This window comes from Mauremys reevesii, linkage group 3 (genome assembly GCF_016161935.1).
Source record: "Mauremys reevesii isolate NIE-2019 linkage group 3, ASM1616193v1, whole genome shotgun sequence".
NCBI lineage: Eukaryota > Metazoa > Chordata > Testudines > Geoemydidae > Mauremys > Mauremys reevesii.
In genome coordinates, this window is record NC_052625.1 from 85,632,824 (window position 1) to 85,653,729 (window position 20,906).

The following is a 20,906-nucleotide window of genomic DNA, read 5'->3' on the forward strand; positions in this document are numbered from 1 at the left end:
CTCGGTCAGAGCTGCTGATAGAGGGAACACTTCAATTGGCTGCGGCCCTCACCGAGACAGCAGATTCACTGGGAGTGCTTGACTGCAACTGAGATCGCCTTGCTGGAAACACAACACTCCTTGAAGCCCGGAGAGTCTGGTGTACCCTTAATTGCTTTACAATTTGCTATGTTTTAGGAGAGCAGCCTGCAGTGAGCTTCTTTAGTCTTCTGCACATAGACTAATTTGGACAAATGAACCAGAACATACACATCGATTTTTAGTGAAGTGCAATCCTTTTTGCCTACTGATTGATAAAAAGGCAACACACTTAAAATGGAAACCTTTACATGATACAAATTTCATTACACTGACCACAGGATAGGAAACAAATATGTTTTCCTGGGTTTTGATAACACTGTTATAAAACATTAATTCTTCAATTAAAATATTATCCATGAACTATCAAAAATCTGATTACTACCCAGAGATGGGGCCTACCTTGTATCACCTTATATTCCCTGGCAAAAAAACTTTTCTAGCATGAAAAACTCAAAAGCATAAGTAGACACCCCTATAACCAATGGGAGTCTGCAGGATGACAAAATTAGGGAGTTTGAAGCCAAATCCCAGCACAGGGGAGAAGCCAATGAAAATATAACCTTGTGTGTGTTTTGGGTACCCCCATTGCACATAAAGGTTTCTGTTGCAGCAGTACGCCAATACCCACTCTATGAGGATAGACATAGGAGATTAATTATAACAATTGATATTTCTGGACCTGAGAAAAGATACCCAAGTCACCAAAAGAGGTGCTACTTTCTAATTACTGCAGTAGTCCTGTAGAGAAAAAAGCTGCATATCAACTATAAAATTATCAACTTCACAGACTTTTGGTCTGATCTGAATTGAGAAAATATGCACAGCAACAGATCTCAGAGAGGACTCCATAAGTGAGTACAGCCTTTCTGCAAAAGAATCTATGAGTTTCAAATACTACAATAGACTGTTTATTAATGTCAGTCCTCAGATCATAATTTAAAATAATCGTTAAACAGTAGTTTTTACCCGTGGTTAATTTAGCTGAAGAACATAAAATAGTTTTAACTACGCAAGTTAAACAATGTGTACAAGTTTTACAAAGATGACTCTTTTTTCACTGCTCTCAGTTAGGATTACGTTTCTGAATGCTCGCCAAAGAGAGGAACTCCTCCTACACATTCTTTGGACCATGAATATTTTTAAAAACAATACAAATTCACAAGTATGGTACTGTCCAAGAGTTGTCAGATGAGTTTATTGTATTTTGTGACCTTGAAAGGAATGTAACATCTATAACCTACACTTCAAAAGTTGACATGACTTGCTCTGATATTGGGGGGTGGGTGGGGGTGTCACAAAAAAAGGACAGAAACCTTTTGACTGATTCTGGACCAATGCCTTTCAAGGAATAAAACTTTTCATCCATAAAGAAGATCACAGAAAAGCAGCTTTCACAAAATTCTCTCTAACTTCTTATCCTGAATGCCCAGGCGTACTTTGAGTTTTAAACAAAAATCCAGAATAGGAAGGTGACTGTGGTAAAAGTATAGATTTAAAAAATTAACTGGCAATTCAATGACAACATAATATGCCTCTTCTCATCCAATGTGTTTCACAATGCATAATTTCTTACATAATCAGCTTTTGTGCCTCATTTTCTTCCATCCAGAACACCTTACTCTAGTAGTTTCCTTTGGACCAGTCAGAGAAGAGAGCAGATCATCAATATTTTACATCTTCCAAGTAGTTCCATATGGTTTTAAATTCTGTGGCTCTCTGAATATTTTCATTCCCAATGAACATGAAGCCCTAAGGCCAGGCAATATTTGTCCTCATATCTAATCTATGTTTTTATACTGCACCCATCAAAATAATATGAGCACAGATGATAGGGGAAAATTTAGGATTGCTGGATTCTAGGCACAGAAAAAAGAGAAGCAACTGTTACACATTTGGAAGACAAGACCACAAGGTAAAATATTGGGCTCCCTATTCTGACATCTCAAATGGAGTTTTGCAATCATCTATTTCTGAGGGGGAATCCAGATATTTTAGAAACTCTTGATAAAATCCAGATAAAATCTAGTGTAAGTGGCAAACAGCAGAGATGCATCTTTTTCTGTTTTGTTTATTTACATCTAGTCTAACGAAACTTCCAAAGTTACTGTCTAAGGGAAAAGAATAGCACCAGACTCACTATGTAAAGTTAATAAATTCCTTATGTTCCTGGTGTTTGACTGAGCTGTCATGAAATGTATTAGGATTCTAATAATTTCTCCCCCTCCCCGCAATTTTGGACTGGTGAATTAGTGTCATGAGAAAAAAAATACTTCTATATTTAATAACGAAACATATGCATGTCCTAAAAACTTCACAAGGTGGAGCTAAAGTATTATAATAGTTATATTTCTACTATAAATTTTACTTAGAACAATTAAGAGTAGGCACTCATAGCCTGATGGTCTTATACTCAAGACTCCAGATTATTATATTATTTCTAGGCTCTATATTTTCTTCACTCAAAAAATGATTGTGTACTCACCCAGTTTTGTGCCTTGGACCTTTGATCATGAGACCTGCATCTAGAGTTCTTTTAGGAATAATGTGGTCCTGACTGGGATCCACAAATTTAAATACATGAGATGATCCAAACTGAACCTTCATGCCACTTTGCAGCATGGTGGTCTCTGAAATACGCTGCCCTTCTACATAAGTTTCAGCTTCAATGCTTCTTGGTGTAACAGTAACAACTCCATCCATATTGGTGAGGTCACAGTGATGAGACTGAATTCCTGGACCAAACAACTGGAAATACAAATATTCAATAGTTCTAAAATTACCTAGCTCAGAATCACTGCAGAAACAAAGCATAATTGTGTACCCCAATTCACCTTAATTGCAGTATACTGATATATTTTACTCCTGCCTCTAAATTTTCATTAGAAATTTATCAATTAAAACATCAGTAACTTAATCTTAGCTTAAGCTTTGCTCCAAGTGAAGACAACCATAACATGTTTTTGCAGCGTATTTTAGCTAAATATTTCCTCTCAAAATATACTTTGCACATTATTAATAAACTGTTTTGTTATAAATATGCTGCCCATAATTGTATTGCAAGATCCACAAAGGGACTTAGGAGCCTAAGTCTGAGTTTTAGGTACCACTGTGATCCACACAAAACCGCCTAACCCCATAGGTTCCTTTGGTGCCTAAATTTTTGCTGTAGAAGGTCCTTAAGTGCCTAAGATTCTGCCTCTGAGCATGCACACAGCTACCTGATACTTCAATCCCAGCACAATTCTCAAACTAGGGAAGATAGGCACTGACCCACCTACCTTGCCTGTGTGGTCTGATCTGGTAGGCAAGCTTTGAGCACGCCTAACTCCACGTAAGGGTGGGGAGAGGGGAAGGAGGCCTCCCTTGTAACTCTTAGCCCAGTAGTTAGGGTAATCACCTGGGATGGGAAAACTCCAGTTCAATTCCCTCTTCTTTCTAATAAGAAGAGATTTGAACAGGGGTCTACCAGCTCTCTGGTGAATGACCTAGTCACTGGATTAGAGAATGATTCTCACAGCTTCCGGCCCAAATAATATTTTATTAAAGTGGAATGGCTTCAACAAGAGACAGACGGCCCATGTCAGATTATCCCATAAGACCAATGATTAGAGCACTAACCTGAGATATGGGAGATCCTTGTTCAAATGCCTTCTCATCAGGAAGCAAGGAGAATTGAGAAAAGGCCTCCCACATTCTAGTGAGTACCCCAGTCACTGGGATAAGGGAGGCCTCTCTACCACAGCCATCTGTGTGGAGTTAGGCAGGCACTTAAGTCTTTCTTGCAAGAAACTGCTTGGATGTCTAAGCTGCCTGACTCCTGGTGAGGGGTTCCCAGATGCAGATCACTAACAGAGATAGGCATTTCCCCGCAGCCTGGATCCAAGAGGGGTGGGGCTTAGGTAGCTCCCCAACTAGCGAGCTGACTTTTGTGGATCCCATTCTCCAGGTACTTCTATCTTCCCATTCGTTTTAAGCAACTAAAACTCAGGGTTTGTGAATTCCAGTAATTTTCAAGAGGTCTAAAAGGTAGATATTGCAACACCTGAGTCCTTTTGTGGATAAAAGACTTGAACCTGCAAATACTTACATACTAGTAAAGTGGATGAGGATGGATGGTTCAGTGGTTAGAGTGGTAGCCTGGGACATGAGAGACTCCTCTGCCACAAACATGTGTGACTCAGGACAAGTTACAGTCTCTCTGTGCCTCAGTTCCCCATTTGTAAAATGGGGATAACAGTACTTCCCTAGATCACAGAGCTGTTGTGAGGATAAATACATTAAAGACTGTGAGGCATTCTGATTGAATGTACGACAATTGGTTTCAACTTTACGATGCTTGGTCACGCAATGGAGTGGACTGCGGTTCAGAGTTACGACGTTTCGACTTATGACGCAATTTTCAGGAACCAATTGTGTCACAAGCCCAAGGACTACCTGTATTCATTTTTGTGTTTAAAGGATCAAGCCTTCAGTCTCTTCTTTAAGCAAAATGGAAAAAACAAATCAAAGCATTCCAAGCAACAGAAAATCATTTGTGTTTGCATTTAGATTTATATGCCCTTCTGACTTTTAAAGGCAAGTCATGTCAGCCAGATGTGGTCAGGATGAAGTAAATTGGTAGGTACAGAGTGGCTTTTTTTAAATGCATTTTGAATTAATGCTTACTAACAGGAAAGCCTGAGGCCCATGCTGAGGGGGTTAAATAATTAAATAGTTATGGTCCTCAGTGAACTGAGCTAGTTCCCAGGATTACACATGTGACTGGTTGAAGTTCAGATCAGCTCTTTCACTTGAGGCTATTTTTCCTCACCTGGATGGAATTGTCATCAAATTTTTCAGTTCCAACTTCAGTGACACTTAATTGTAGACGATAGAGTTTTGGCTTATCTCTGGAGTCAGAACCATCTGTAGAGTAAGTGTAAAGCACTTGATTTGCAAATATTATAGCTTGATTATTTCTAATTAATATTACAAAACTCAAAACACCTAATTCTGAATTAATGTTAACCAAAAATTAATCTAATTTGTGTCCTTAAACTTCGTTAGAAACACTGAAGAGTTGCTCAAGTTTATGTGAAAAAAGATATGGATGGTAAATATTAAATAGGAAAGCCTATGCAAAAGAAAATTGCTTTAGCAACTACAGAAAGGAAAATCTTTTCATTAGAGCTTTCTACTGTACATATTCTTTTATATTTCCATTTGTGCTTAAACAGTAGCTTACAATATAGAGGAAGTCATTTTCCTCAAGCTTCTGATATATACGAACAGAGAAAGAAAAAAAATAAGGATTTAAAAAATATTTGTATGAAATGTGTAGATGTCAGCACCACATTGTCTCTACCACAGCACCTCTAATGAAATTAGAAATATTGCCATCAATACCTCCATCACTGTGTCAGGTAGCCTGTGAGACCAATTTTTTCCCCTTTACCAGATGCTGAAATAAGTCAAAAAGCCAAAAAAAAAATCCTTGTAAAAACTGTTACCCTACTAAACATATGCCTATGTGTCAGCTTCTTTCTCATGGATGAGAAATGACAATTATGATACATTGTAAGAAGACTGACTGCAGTAATGTTCCTCCTGAGCTTATCTTTAGTCCCAGCGACCTACATTTTGATCTTGCAGAAAATGAAACCAGGGATAAGAGAGGAACCGGAGACCCTAAGAGTATTATTCTCTTTAAAATGTACACACTAGCCCCTACCTCTCCCTTTCCCACCAAAGAAAATCAAATGTGCGCACATACATACACACCCCTTTTAGTGAGACATATCAAAGAGGAGAGAACTTAGCTGCCATCTCTTCTAGCCATCTACCATTGATTTTCATGCATATACACAAACTCATTTTACAGGTAGGTATTACAGCCTTTAATGCTAATGGAAACTTATGCATCTTACTTCCCCCCCCCCCCCAAAAAAAAACAACAAGTGCAGAAGTTCAAAATCTCTATGTCTGATATCTAGAATGGGACACACAGCTGGCCACGAGATGAAAAATATTGTTGCCTACAAATAGCATACCAATTATTTTTAGTTTCAGTCTGTACACAAAAGCACTAGAGAATGTTATTCAAATTACAGCACATGTAGAAATGCTCTTCAATGGGGGAGTGGTAATTTTGTAAGTTAAAATGGAAACCAATAGATATGGGATCTTCATGGGGACAAAAGCTACTGGAAATCTCTCAAAATTATTGTATTGAAACTCAGTTTGGGGAACAATTCTATGTCTAGAATACATGTCATTTAAACAGCCCCACTACACATCTTTTATAGCAAATCAAATCAATTTTATGCTTCAGCATCTGAAAACAAGAGGTAGGTATAGTGTATCCACATTCTTCCACACCCATGATTCATTTGACAACATTTTATCAGTCAGAAATTGAAAATTTATTCATAGTCCAGAACTAAGTATTACAGTTTAGCACAGATTCCTGAAAGCCCCTTAAAAATCACTAATTCCTGAGCTTTTGTTAACCTACATTTTCAGGTCTCTGTCTACGAACACAGGAACTGCCAGACTAGATCAACCCACAGTCCATTTATCCCAGTATTCGGTCTTTGACAGCAACCAGTACTTGATGCTTCAGAAAAGTTGCAAGAAGCCCCAATGTAGGCAGATTTGGGATGATTACCCTCTCATCCCCAATCTCTAATAGATATTGGTCTAAACCCTGAAGCACGAAATCATATATTCATTCCATTTTTTTGTTCACATTAATTATCAAAACTTCAAATATTCTTATTATCCATGACTGTCTAATCCCTTTTTGCTCTATTCTTGGTTTCAAAAGACATTTTGTGGCAATAAATTCCAGAGTCTAATTTTGCTTTGTGTAGAGACAGTATTTCCTTTTATCAGTTTTGAATCTGTTACCTTTCAATTTAATTGAACGTCCCCCCTTGTTCTTGCATTCTGAAATACAGAAAACAGCAGTACCTAATCTACCTTCTCTTTATCACTCAGTGTATATACTTTTATGACATCCCCTCTAGTCATCTCTTTTTTTAAAGTAAACAATCTCACTTCTTTTCAAGTTTCTCTTGATATGCAAGTTCTTCTTTACCAGTGAACCACTGAATGAATATATGACTGTTTTAGAAGCCCATATCCTTAAAGGGCACTTCTCTTGCAGATTCATCTTCTTAGGTTGCTCTCCTCATCAAAGGTGCTTTACTTCCACTATACTGCTGTCTGCACTGCCCACGAAGTTCACAAACATACATATCTTTGCAATACTATATGCCAGTGCTTTCTTGAACAGGATATTAATGAATTACACTTAACTGCCAGCACACAGAAGACAGCACAGAAGCTGATGAAAGCCACATACAGACCAAAAAAATAAAGGAAGACACAGGAGAAGGGATAAGTGATAATGGAGAAGAGAGAAAAAATGTTAAAGTGGATGAGAGAAACAGCAGAATAGAAAGAAACAAGACTATGTGCTAAAAATAAGAGAACATTCATTTACCTCATACATTCCTTCAAATGTGGCATGCACAACTGGCAAAAAGCTAACCATATGTTTGATACTAGGAATGCACAACTCAAGTCACTGCATCCTACTGAAATTTACTGTGTTAACTTTGGTAACTACAGTAGTTCTGAAGGGTGCACATTTTGTTAATTTAAATGGGTAAAAGTTACACAATAGGAAATCTACAGATATCTAAAATTTCACCATATGATGTTTCAAGAAAAACTCCGGGCATTTATAGTATCTTAAAGAGCTATTAAACAATCCTTTACACGCACACGCAAATGTGGAGGCAACATCCATGTGATAAATGGCAGACATGATGATTTATCATATACACCTTTGATCATCTCACCTGCAGTCTGCCCATTAATTCTTCTCCTGAGGACTCATTTTTACATTACAAAATTCAAAACAACAAAGTTTTGTTTTTAAACCTACAAGTGTTTCCACCTCCTCCTCCCAAATTCAGAATTCCCAACATCACAGATCCAAATGACACCTGGCTGAGGCCCTGAAGATGCAAGTTTCAGGCCTGTACTAGTGGCAGCTATTCTGCACCTAAAAATACCACAGTTTTAAAGACCAATAACTCAATATTCTCCAGTGCCAGTTTACTTAAAGATTTTTACAGATTCCGCTGAACCTTCTATTGCTGGACTCAGGATGAAATCCTGGCCCCACTGAAGTCAATTAAAGTTTGCTACTGACGTCATCTGAGGCCAGAATTTGAATCATGCTAACAAAGACACCTATGGTTTTCATGCAGAGAGATTTGAAAAAGGATTTGAGAGGTTTATTATTTGGGATATTTTTAAAATAGTTCTTCTGTTATGTATGCCACTGAAAAAATACCTATAGGCATAAACATAGGCACTTGCTTGGCATGATCTATATCTCTCATTCATTATTTTATCTCTTGTGAATAGTGACTCCATATCACACATTCTTACTAGTAAAACCTTATATCATACCGTCAGGTATTTCCTACATAGACATACACACCATAAAATATAATTACACACAAATACAAGGTATGGAGTTCAAAGTTTTCGTTTATCTAAATTACAGAAATCTTCATTATTCATTGAGTGTCCAAGCCAATAAAACCTTTTATATCACCATGCATATGCCACATATTTTATAGTTTCTTAAAAAAAAGAATTAATACTTTTTAAAAAAATCCATCCACTAATAAAGTCAGGTGTCTTAGTTATCATGAGAACAACTTTACAGGCTGCAGAGAGAGAGAGAGAGAGAGAGAGAAAACTAAATTTAATAAAACTTTAGAAACCTCTGAAAAGTACTTTTCCATTCATCGTAATTCCACAATGTTAAGGTCTAACTTGGATTTTCAACAGATAGAAGCAAACACAGCATTTCTCATTGGAAAGCCTGTAACAGTCCCATTCCAATGGTGTTAATTATTACAATGGGTTAGGTCTTGTTTACATACATAAAATACAATCCCTGCCCCAAAAACTTATAGTTTAAGAAAGTTGTTCCTTTCCCTAATAGGTCAAAGATATCAAACTTTAAACCTGTCACTGATCTAGAATGGAAATATGGTTCATCCTGGAACTCAGACCATGAAGGTTTTTTGGGGGAAGGGTAGAAGGGATGTGTGTGTGTCAAGGGGGAATTATACATTTGAGATTGAACGGAAATATTTATTTGGCAGGATACTAATTTTAAAACTATCAATTTTTTTTTGAAGCTCTGAACTTGGAAATGTTGTAAAATTCCTAGGAGATGTGCATTATTGGGCACATTGCATGTCAAGTAGTAGAAGGTGCACAATAAGTAAGTGTATAACACTGATCTGTGTTTTATTTTATACACATACAGATACATGATGGTATAGTCTAAAATTTTTACTGGTGTAGACATATAAACTTCAAGGTAAAGATGTCTGCACCCTATCTGCACTAAATCTGCCACAATTGGTAGCACTAGCAGAGATGCACAGGTCCAGAAAAATGCTTACAGATTCTCACTCTAGATGCAGTTGGTTAGAGCTAACTTGGCATATAGACAGCATAAGCCAACATGAAAGTATAAACCTTAGGAAGGGAGATCAAATTAGCTTTTGTGTATTTTAAACTTGGTTATTTATGTGGCTCAGACCTTTCTAGATCACTGTGTAGGGAATGAACTATATCTTTTCTTACTTGGCATTTTACATGTTTCAAATGTCTTGATAAGATATTTTCTCTATGACTTCCTTAATAGTGTTAAGTTCTTCAAAGATTTGTATTTGCATGCACACATTCTTACAAAGTGCCCACAAGCATCTGGAAAACCAATATTATTTGAAGTAATAAAAATCTGCAAAGGTGATCGTGTCACCTAAAACTATTCAGGGAATAGTCATTCATGAAAATTTCTGATTTACCAACATGCTGCCTAACAAGATAAAGCTGTAGTTAGAGCTAGCTGGAAATTTTCTGATGAACTAGTTTGCTGGAAATACTGAGTTGTTGAACCTGAAAGTTTCACAAAACACTTCGATCCTGGACAAAATTAGCTAAATCTGGTGGAGCATATTTAGTTTCAGAAACACCATGTTTCAGTGGTTTCTTGTTTTGTTTTTAAGTCCCTGGATCATGGGAAATCTTTAAAAAATTGGTTTTGTTCTGACAAAATTCTAAATTCTGACCAACTCCAGTTGTAATAAGCATGTCCTGCACAGTTAAAAAAACCCACAACAAAACCCACCACAGATACTTTGTTATTAAAATATAACAAGTTGATAACATATACGGCACTATTAACTTTCCTGCTGCTTTGTCATTCATCTTTTAGCTTAAAAATATAAAATGAAAGGTGGAACTTCATACAATATTTGTTTTGCAAAACTAGTTTTGATCAAAATTTTCATATATTTGTTTAATCATGCTACAAAAAAAATCAGTGTAATGTACCACTGAGATATAGCCACTTTCATAACTACCAATTCAAAGATATTACACACTGAATTTATAAATTTGAGGATGGTAAACTCCTGAAACAAAGTATACTACAATTCAGTATTACATACTCTGGATATATACATTATTTAGCTAGCTATGCACAGAGTAGCACCAGTTAAATCAGTTTAAAATTAAACCTTTAAGTTAGACCAGTGCAAAAGGCAATGTTGGACACATCTATTTAAACCAGGCAGGTTTACTTCATTGATTCATATATTCTAAGACCAAAAGTGGCCATTGTGATCATCTAGTTTGACCTCCTGTATAAACCACAAGCCAGATAACTTCCCCAAAATAATTTCTAGAGTAGATCTTTTAGAAAAACATCCAAACATGGATTTAAAAATCTTCAGTGACAGAGAATCCACCATGACCCTTGCTAAGTTGTTCCACTGGTTAATTACTCTCACTGTTAAAAATGTACACCTTATTTCCAGTCTAAATTTGTCTAGCTTCAACTTTCAGCCATTGGATCGTGTTATACCTTTTTCTGCAAGACAGAAGAGCCAATTATCAATATTTGCTTCCCATGTAGATGCTTGTAGACTGCAGTCAAGTCACCCTTAACCTTCACTTTGTAAAACTAATTAGATTGAGCTCCTTGAGTCTATCACTACAAGGTAGGTTTTCTAATTCTTTAATCATTCTCGTGGTTCTACTCATCAACATCCTTCTTGAACTGTAGACACAAAAACTGGACATAGTATTCCAATAGCAGCTGCAATTCCAGGATCGCATTAGCCCTTTGGGTCAGAGCACCGAACAGGGAGCTCATGTTCAGCTGATTATCACAACTCCCAAATCTTTTTCAGAGTCACTGCTTTTTCCTATTCTGTAAGTATGGCCTACATTTTTTTGTTCATATATTTATATATATATATACACACATACACACACACACACACTTACATTTTGCCATATTAAAATATATATTGTTTACTTGCACCCAGTTTACCAAACACTCCAGATCATTCCGTATCTGTGACCTGTCCTCTTCATTATTTACCCCACTCCAATTTTTGAGTCATCTGCAAATTTTATCAGTGATGATTTTATGTTTCCTTCCAGGTTATTACTCAAACTGTTAAATAGTATAGGGCCAAGAGCCAATCCTTGAGGGACCAACCCCCTTGATGTTCCTGTCTGATGTTCTAATACTCACTGAAAATCAACATTAATGGTCCAGCCAGATCTTTTAAATACTCTTTGATGCAAGTTATATAACCTGCTCATTTAAAAAAAATGTGTAACTTTAGAAACACCTGTTTAACATCCTCTTGAGATACTAGTGGACTGGAAAGAGTGTTATATGTGACTATATCACCTGTTTTTCCCACAAATATAGAGCAGAAATATTTATTGAACGTGTTTGACTTTGCCGTATTATTGATAATTCCACTATTTCCATCTAGTAAGGGATCAATACAATTGTTATGATTCTTTTTGTTTCTAATATATTTTTAAAAATGCCTCCTTACTGGTTTTCAATTGTGATGGCCATCAATTTCTCCTTGTATCCCTTTGCTTCTCTTATCAGTTTTCTACAATTCCTTGTTTCTGATTTATATTCATTACTATCAGCTTCCCCTTTCTTCTATTTGTTTTATCTCTCTCTCTCTCTCTCTCTCTCTCTAACATAGCTACCTTCACAACTCCTCTAAACCCGGTTGCATTTTTAACCAATATGGCCTTCTTGTGGCATTGAGACTTTTTAGGCACCTAATAAAGTGTTCTTAAACAACTTCCAATCATCATTCATATTTTTTTGATTAAATTCTACATACAGATTTAGTTGTAAATTTAACTGGTCAAACCTGTGTGGATACTTTTATTTCAACTGAAGTGTGTCTTACTGCTGTTTATCTTAAATCTCTCTATCAACTACAGCTAATCCTGTCAAACTAAGGGTATGTCTATACTACAGCCATTACGGTGGCACAGCTAGGGTGTTGCAATTTTGCTGGTGTAGCACATAGTGTACATGTTTCTACATTGACGGAAAGGGTTTTTCCATCAATGTGGGCAGTCAACCTCTCAGAGGCAGTGACTAGGTTGATGGAAGTATTGTTATGTGGTTCTAGCTACTTCTACAACAGGGATTATGTTGACCTGATTATGGTGCTTAGGGTGTGAAATTTTCAACAGCCCTCAGGAACACAGCTAGGTTAATGCAAGTTTTAGGTATAAACCAGGCCCCACTTGATATTTTTTTTAAATGATATTACAAGTTTGGTCGATAAAGGAATAGTGTTGATGTAATATATTATATACTTCTGTAATTTGTTTGACTTGGTACGTCAAAATATTTTAACTAAAAGTTAGAATGCTGTACAATTTACATGTAACATATTAAATGGATTAAACACTGTCTACCTGATGGGCCCCAAAATGTAACTGTAAACAGAGAATCACCACTGAGCTAAGGTGTTGACAGTAGCGTGCCTGGCTGTTTCTGCAGCTTTTCTCAGCCACTGTAAGTGACTTCCTCCTTAATTATACCTCCTGCCTCTGCTAGTGTTGCCAGTTCTCACAATATTTCATGTTTTTCTTAAAGTCTGAACTCCTGGAGTTCAGTTATTGTATAAGAGTTTCATCTTTTATTTAAAACTAGTTTCTAGACCTCCGGATGCAAAGCAAATCTTGAAAACATGAATTCTAAAGGCTCATAAGTGAAAAGGTTTTTTTTTTTTAAAAAAATCATGATTTCTGAACTGCTGGGATTGACAAGATGTCTCTCCACACCACCAAGAATATTCATAGCCGTGAAATTTGGTCTTTGAGACCAGCCTGGTCAGGAGCCCTGAACCAAGGCAGCAGTCAGATTTCTTTTACCTCCTCTTATTTTGCTGTATCTGATGGGACCAGGCAATAGGTCAAACAATATTATCATAGCTCTTCTCAATTCACCATTACAAGGTGTTTAATTCCAATAAAAATGGTTCTGGTAAATTGAGACAAGCTATGGAAGAATTCTGGAGAGCTACTGGTGTTGCCTGGATGACCTGTGCCCATCAATCGAACCCTGGGTTTGTGAGGGAGTCCCAAGAACTGGAGCTTCATCTGCAGATTCTTTCTTTGGGTGGGAGAAGAAATTATTTGGTACAATCGCAATCCAGGTTTCAGAGGGTATACTGTAGCCTCCTATATACACCAGTCATTCTGCATCTCCAGCTACATCAACTCTACTCCCTGTGCCCATTTGACTCCAGATCCCAACCTCCCCACTCCTAATTTGGTCACTGGGCCATTATCCTTAACTTCCCATTGTTTATGTGAGAGCTATATTTGCGAAACATACAGCGGGAAAAAGCACCAGGGATGATACCAAAGATAATTGATGTACATTTTTGCATCCCAACTCATTAGTCAACTGCTCTCGTGAATGGAACAGCTTTAAGGCTAACAAGATTATACACTAGACAGAATGTGAGGGATGCATCTGGCAGCAAAATGCACAACTATCAGGCAGTAGTTGCAATTGTGGCGTGAATCTACTCTGTATAAAGTCTGCCAGGCCCTTGTGACAAGACAGCCTAGATGGTTAGGATTGTGACAATAGTACACACCTAGTGAGGAGGTAACTTCTGCTGTAAAACAGAAGACTTTTAAAATTGGAAAACAGCTTAATATACAGACTCTAATATACGAAGAGATCCAACAAAGGAAAGGCATCTTCCACAATCTTAAATATAGTTTCCTATAGTAGGAATTGGTGAAAAATACATTAAGTAATATATTTTAAAGAACAAAAAAACTGCTTGAGTGGAAAACCTGAAATTGTAATGCGAGTTATTCCTCCATGATGAAATCTACTCTCTGTAATCAACCAAGATTTCATGAGGCTTTTCAACTCTATGCTCTTTGTGAAACTGGAGTAAGTTCCATAAAACAATGGCGCCAGATGCCAAATGTCTGCAGAGGGATTATTATTTCACCAAGCAAAGATTAAATATACACTTACACACTGTAATAGCACTGCTGATAAAAAATCACTACTGTCTTTAAAGTGCTCTATAGAACAAAGACAAAATAAAAGAACTGCTAAATAAATTGGGAAATGGTGTATTGGTAAAGGTTTTACCATAATAGTTTCTCAAGTAGTAAGCAAGCTGCTTTGCACGCTTCTCCTGTTTGGCAAAATAGGCTATAACTGCATATTATGTTACATTAACGGGACGATCAAAGAACACTGCAATGATTTGTAAAGCAGGTTATGAGCAGAGCTTTAAAATTGGAGACCTATAACAGTGCAGCCCTGCTGTGGTTCCTCATCTCATCCCCCATGGAATTTTACATTGAATAATTATTAAATTAGATTTTTTTTCAAATATCTTTTGGCAGCAACCATAAAGGTCATATGTTTAGATATGTTTCCCTTAGCTCAGAATGGGGGACTCTGTCCTGGGAAGCAGTAACTCTGAAAAAGATTTGGAGGTAATCAGCTGAACATGAGCTCCCAGTGTGACACTGGCCAAAAGGAGTGGGTGGGTGCATACACAAAGGAATCTCGAGTAGGAATAGAGAGGTTATTTTAACCATATATTTGGCACTGGTGTGACCAGTGCTGGAATACTGTGTACAGTTCTGGTATCCACAATTCCAGAAGGATGTTAAGTTGGAGAGGGTCCAGAGAAAAGCCATGAGAATGATTAAAGGATTAGACAACATGCCTTATAGTGATAGGCTCAAGGAGCTCGGTCTATTTAGCTTAACGAGAATATTAAGGGGGGGACGGACTTGATTATAGTTTAAAAGTAGCGACATGGGCAACAAATATTTGATAATGGGCTCTTCAATCTAGCAGAGGAAGGTGTAATGAGACGCAATAGCTAGAAGTTGAAGCTAGACAATTTCAGACTGGAAATGAGGCCTAAATTTTTAACAGTCTGAAGGTAGCCAGCCATTGGAACATTTTTACCACTATTAAAGTGGATTTTCCATTACTGGTCATTTTAAAATCAAATCAAGTTTTTCCAATCAAGACTGGATGCTTTTCTAAAAAGATATGCTCTAGGAATTATTTTGGGGAAGTTTTATGGCTTGTGTAATAACAGGAAATCAGACTAGATGATCAGGTCCTTTCTTGCCTTGGAATCTATGTAGCTGAGTCCCTCTGATCAATGCTCTGCCTAATAGACGTATCATACAGAGCAGGGAGTAGTGTATCCACTACTTTTGAGAAATACTACACCACTTTTTGAGAAATACCGAAGATTGCCACTGGGACTCTATAGGGAAGACAGAAGAGAGAGTTCTTCCAGTGGTCCAAGCATCCGCCTAAGCAGCAAAGATTACTGAATATTTCATCCCCATTTGGACAGCCAAGAGAGAGCATTCAGAAAAAATTCTTTCCCTCTACAGTCAGGGAGAAGGAGGTTAAAAAAAAAAATCACTCCCTTTGTGTTCTGCAGCAAGGCGAATAAGGGAGCATTTTCCTTCACAGTAGAGTGCTGCCCTTTAACCACAGGGAAAGGCCTTATGAAATCCAGTTGTGAGCCTTAGCTGGAAGGTTTAGCTCTTGGGTTAATAGTATCTGATTAATTCAAGACCTATTTGACATCTCTTCACCAATAATTAGACTACTTAAAATTAATCTGATATATCCAGGAAAATAAATGTTTCATATAATAAATTGCCCATTTCAAAAACAAAGATGGTCTTTCATTCATTGGGAAAAAATGTTGGGTTTTTTATTTTTTTGCCAGCACTGTTTTTAGTCACTAGGGAGAAAGAACAGTATTAAATACAGCATTACCTTCGTAAGTGTGATAGTTGTAGTAGGCAAAGTGATTCCTTCTCCCTGGGGTTAGAAACACATGCACAGGACCCAGGTGAAGGCAGCACCAGCAGGACAGATACCATGCAGAACATGCGGAAGAAGGCAGGAAAAGAAAAGACAGGAAAGGGTGAAACTGTAGCCAGACAATGCTTATTCAATTTAAAAGGATGCAGTGCATTTAACTCTTTCGACTTGAAAACCTACAAGGACTTTAATCCTGCAAAGTAAGTGGATGGATTAATTTCTATTATTGTTTAAGAAGCCAACAACTAGCTGTTAGAAGAAAGCACAAACAATAGATCAGTGTCCAAGCAAAGTGCAAAGGCTGTAGTTAGTTAACTGTATACAGAGTTGCCACCTATCTCATTTTAAGATTCTTTGTCTTTTGATTATTGAATGTCTCGTTCCTCTGGCCAGATGCACAGTATTTTAACACTAAAACAACTAGGCTCCATAAGCAGAAAATTTAGACCAGAACCAAAAAAAAAAAAAAGATTGTTTTTTATAAGCCTTTGAATTTCTTATGAAATTCAAAGGCAAATCTCATTAACTTTAGTCCTCAAAAATAACAAAAAACATGTTTCTGGCAGGTACCACATGTTCTGCTGACCTCACCAGCCATTATCTGAATTTTTACTGATTTAAACAAAATCATAATTTAAAATAGTATCACAGGGATACTGCAGCCAAAAGGTTAACTGATTCAAAAATCATTTAATACAAAGTGTCCCATCCTTGTCTCATGAAAGTTAACAGACCACTACAACTTTCAGATTCCAGAACAAATACACCAAATTACATCTACTGAAAGAAAAAACCAATTCAAATACACAAACAGTACAGCCAAATTACATAACCAATAAAGCAGAACTACAAATAACTAATACTAACAAAAAAAAATTTTTTTTTAAATCTATGTTTAATCCCTAAAAGGATTAAAACACCAGATACCAGCACTTCAGGATGTTTCTCATAAAATTATTTGTTGTTCACGGAGCAGCCTGAACAGTGGCAATAAAATCTGCACAATAAAACTTCATTTTTGCTAATCATTTGGAGACCCAATGTAGATTGCTTTTGTATATTAGAAAATAAAACAAATGATTTTAAAGAAAAATCAGAGAAGTATACTTTTATGTATACTCAAGTATACTTTTATGTATAATATTTCACAGTCCATAGTAATGATTTAATAAGTGTGCTGCAGTATATGTTAAAGCAATTAGATAATCCAGACGTTAACAGACTTTTTAAAGAAGTCTTTTTACAATAGAACCAGTTACATGATACTACTTCTACCAATCTGAAGACTCAAATATGTACACAATCTATACACTTGTAAACCACAAAAGGAATAAATTTCTACGAAAGCCTCAATTTATTCTACTTAAGGTGGCAACCCTATGTACAACTACTTTTTCATATTAAGTTGTAATATTGAAAGACATCTACAGATAAGGTGTTAAAAGGTGATAAAAGTGTATAAGAAATCTAAATACAGTGATGTATCTATCAAGTTTGGCACCCAAAAATCCAAACGAAACTCCAGTTTATGCTTTCTTTTTTAATACTTAGCACTTTACAGGTACATTTTTAATCTTTAGGAAGCATTAAAATTTTTTTCTGACTTCTCAAGTAAGGTTTAATTGAACTGTTTCTTCCCTTTCATAAATTCACACTTTAAACGCACACTAAGTCCAACAACAACATTTTTCACCTTTATAATACATTCTCAATTTATCTTGACAAACTCAGAGTTAAACTCCTATTAACAACCAAGCAGTCAACTGTTCTTACACTGTCAGTTTATTAAAATGTGATCTGCCTTCAGTGAACAACTTATTTTTTTAGATGAATCTTCTAAAAATACGGAAAGTTAAAGAACACCAAACAAAGGTTCCTTTGCAACACTTTAAAGCTCATTTTTGTAGCTAGGTAGTAAAAGCTCAGACACAATCTGCTACTGAAGTGATATCCGTTAAGTGTTTTAACCCCTGTACTCTAAAAGTACCAAATCTGAAAGCTCAATATAACAAATCTATAATTCAATCTGAAGTGTGATCAGTTACAAAAACGCCATCAGTTATAAATCAGAACTCTTACCTGGGCTTAATTCCACTAGGTAGGGTAGTTTCTCAGGAGGAAGGCAAGAGCCATAGCCAGACCCATCAACTCTTTCCTTCCCCTTTAATGGCTTTCCATCAGTTTGTTTCTTGGTTTTCTTTGGGATATAGTCAGAAGGCCGTCTTTTCAACTGAAAGACTAGTATTCCTAAAACAACACAACATTATATACGTCCACTGAGTCCTACTACCAATGCATAAATAAATATAACATCCATAAAGCAGTAAATGTTCTTCATATTGCTTATAACATAGCATATGCAATATGCTCCTTATGTTTTTATTACGTTCAATTATTTAAGGTTCATGAAACCATAGTTTTTAATGTTGTCTTTTTTTTACCCCACTAGTCAATTTTAAGGACTTTAGTAAATTTTTCCACTTTATTGTACATTTTGAGAATGTATTTAATCATAAAGAATGAGAAAATATTACTGTCGGCCTTGAAGTTCACCCTGGAAAATTCTGGACATGAACTATTTTTAAAAAAGAACATAAATACAATACAACTGAACACTGCAAAATATAATTCAAATGAACCTCCTACTTTACAAAGATGGCTTGTACTATCTTGCATTTCTGTATAGTATTTTTAGATGTACCTTTATCATTAGACCATTCCCTGAATATTTGAAGAGGGCACTCATCATCATCAAGGATAATTTCTTTAGCACCTTTATCATCAGAGTGTTGAGCACCAGGAGGAAGCATAACCTATAAAGGAAAGTTAACTATGAGTTTCCACAGAAAAATCAGAAGATTTGTACAGAGGATCTAGCGATGGATTATCCTCACTGCAGCTTCTATTTTGAGATAGTGAATTATGCAACTAGAAATATAAAAAACCTTAGCAAGCAACACATTAACCTATTTTCTGATTCTCTCCCTTTGCTGAACTAGGGTCAATCAAACTTCTCATGGCACCAAGGAAAAACAAATTTTACTCATGATACACTGTCATCCTCTGATAAAGCAATTAATTTTGTCTTCGCAGTTTGTAAATCAGAATCAAACACGTGCTTATCCCCTCCCATACACACTCTTACCTCTCACTTTGTAATTCCCCCTACACACATGCACCATATAATTCTTTTGACCCACACAATTAATGTACAGTACTGGACTAGATCTTTGGCCCCTTTAATGCTACTTTGTGCCACTCTGGCAAGGCAAAGCAATCTTAAAGTTTGCTTGATAGTCTGGTGGACGATTACCTTTGTCAGAGTCTTCAGAAATCACTGCAAGCCTCTAACAAACCACTACCTATCATGTGCTAACTGTGGGGGTTTTTTTTCCCCAGAGGTGTAGAACTTGGTCAAATTTGAGTGGATTTTCATGGGGCCAGTCAGAGATACATCAGTGATACCAAGGTATCCCCTGTGGCAAGCCCCCACTCCAAAGCAAAGCAGGATTACAGCATTTAATTGAAACGGATGTGAGAATTTTTTTTTTAAACATGGACAAAATAAATTTTTTCCTAACCTCATTCTCTGAAATGTCTGAACCATTTTAGCTGAAACTTCCTCCAAAAAATTCAGCCTAAAACAAATAACCAGCATGGAAAATTTCAACCTGAACAGTCAAAATTTGATGAAGTTATAAGCTACTGAAAACAGTCTTATAATAGAATGTGTTCAGCAATTTAAGCTGCAGGAAAAGCTACTAGCTATACCTCTAATACAATGGTACCTGAACTTGTCCTGTCACCTCACCCTTACCAGCAATGGAATCTGTACGCACACCCCTCCATTAATGCACAGTTGGCTCAGCAGAAGAGCTTGGGCTGAAGGTGGAGCTGGGGGCAGAAGTGGGGGATGGAGGAGAGGGGGCTAGAGGCGTAGCTGGGTGGTGCTCCCTCCCCATTCCCTGTGGGGGGCTGGCTCAGGTCCTGCCGCATCCACTCGAATATTCCTCCACACACCTCTAGGAGGAGCATACCACGGTTTTGGGATCACTGCTCTAATATATATTGTAAAAAATAACAAACAGTGCTATCTATATTGGCGTTTCCACAGGCTGTTCTTTTGCCCTGCCACTTTCTTTTGTCAACAAGCCAGTGTGCCATGTTACTAGCGGTCTATTAAAAAATAAATTAAAATTTTGATTTATAATCTTATATCACCACAAAGATCAGCTCAGTGATAGTAAGATTTTTTTTGTATCACTTTGATAGAATTAAAGGTCACTGACTCTGCTACCCAAAAAGAGCCACTAACATTTATGTTATTCACATGCTGGAGAACAAAAACATTTCATGTCATCTACAAAAGGTGTAATTTTTCTTTGAAAATGATCCATCAGCATGTGTGCGCTTTCATTTTGTGTTACAGGCAAAAAAATGTTAATTTATCTGAGGATAAGGAATAAAAGAAATAAAGCATCCTAAATTAAGCATGTAATCCAGATACATCCTAAAATAGAATCTTGTATTCCACACAATATTTTCAAAGTTTTAGGTC

The 20,906-nt window shown here is 36.6% G+C and overlaps 1 protein-coding gene across 15 annotated transcripts in view; it reads right to left on the reverse strand.

Moving 5' to 3' along the window:
• AFDN (afadin, adherens junction formation factor) overlaps positions 1 to 20,906 on the reverse strand; it is a 187,852-nt gene that overhangs the window by 82,007 nt on the left and 84,939 nt on the right. For 12 of the 15 annotated variants that reach the window (XM_039528922.1, XM_039528921.1, XM_039528919.1 and 9 more), the window contains 5 exons: positions 19,050 to 19,161; positions 18,428 to 18,595; positions 16,301 to 16,345; positions 4,892 to 4,986; positions 2,564 to 2,826 (listed from right to left, as the gene is read on the reverse strand). In XM_039528922.1, coding sequence (XP_039384856.1) covers positions 2,564 to 2,826; positions 4,892 to 4,986; positions 16,301 to 16,345; positions 18,428 to 18,595; positions 19,050 to 19,161 — 683 coding nt within the window. The remainder of the gene's footprint in view (positions 1 to 2,563; positions 2,827 to 4,891; positions 4,987 to 16,300; positions 16,346 to 18,427; positions 18,596 to 19,049; positions 19,162 to 20,906) is intronic. The other 3 variants (XM_039528923.1, XM_039528913.1, XM_039528912.1) reach the window with 1 other exon arrangement.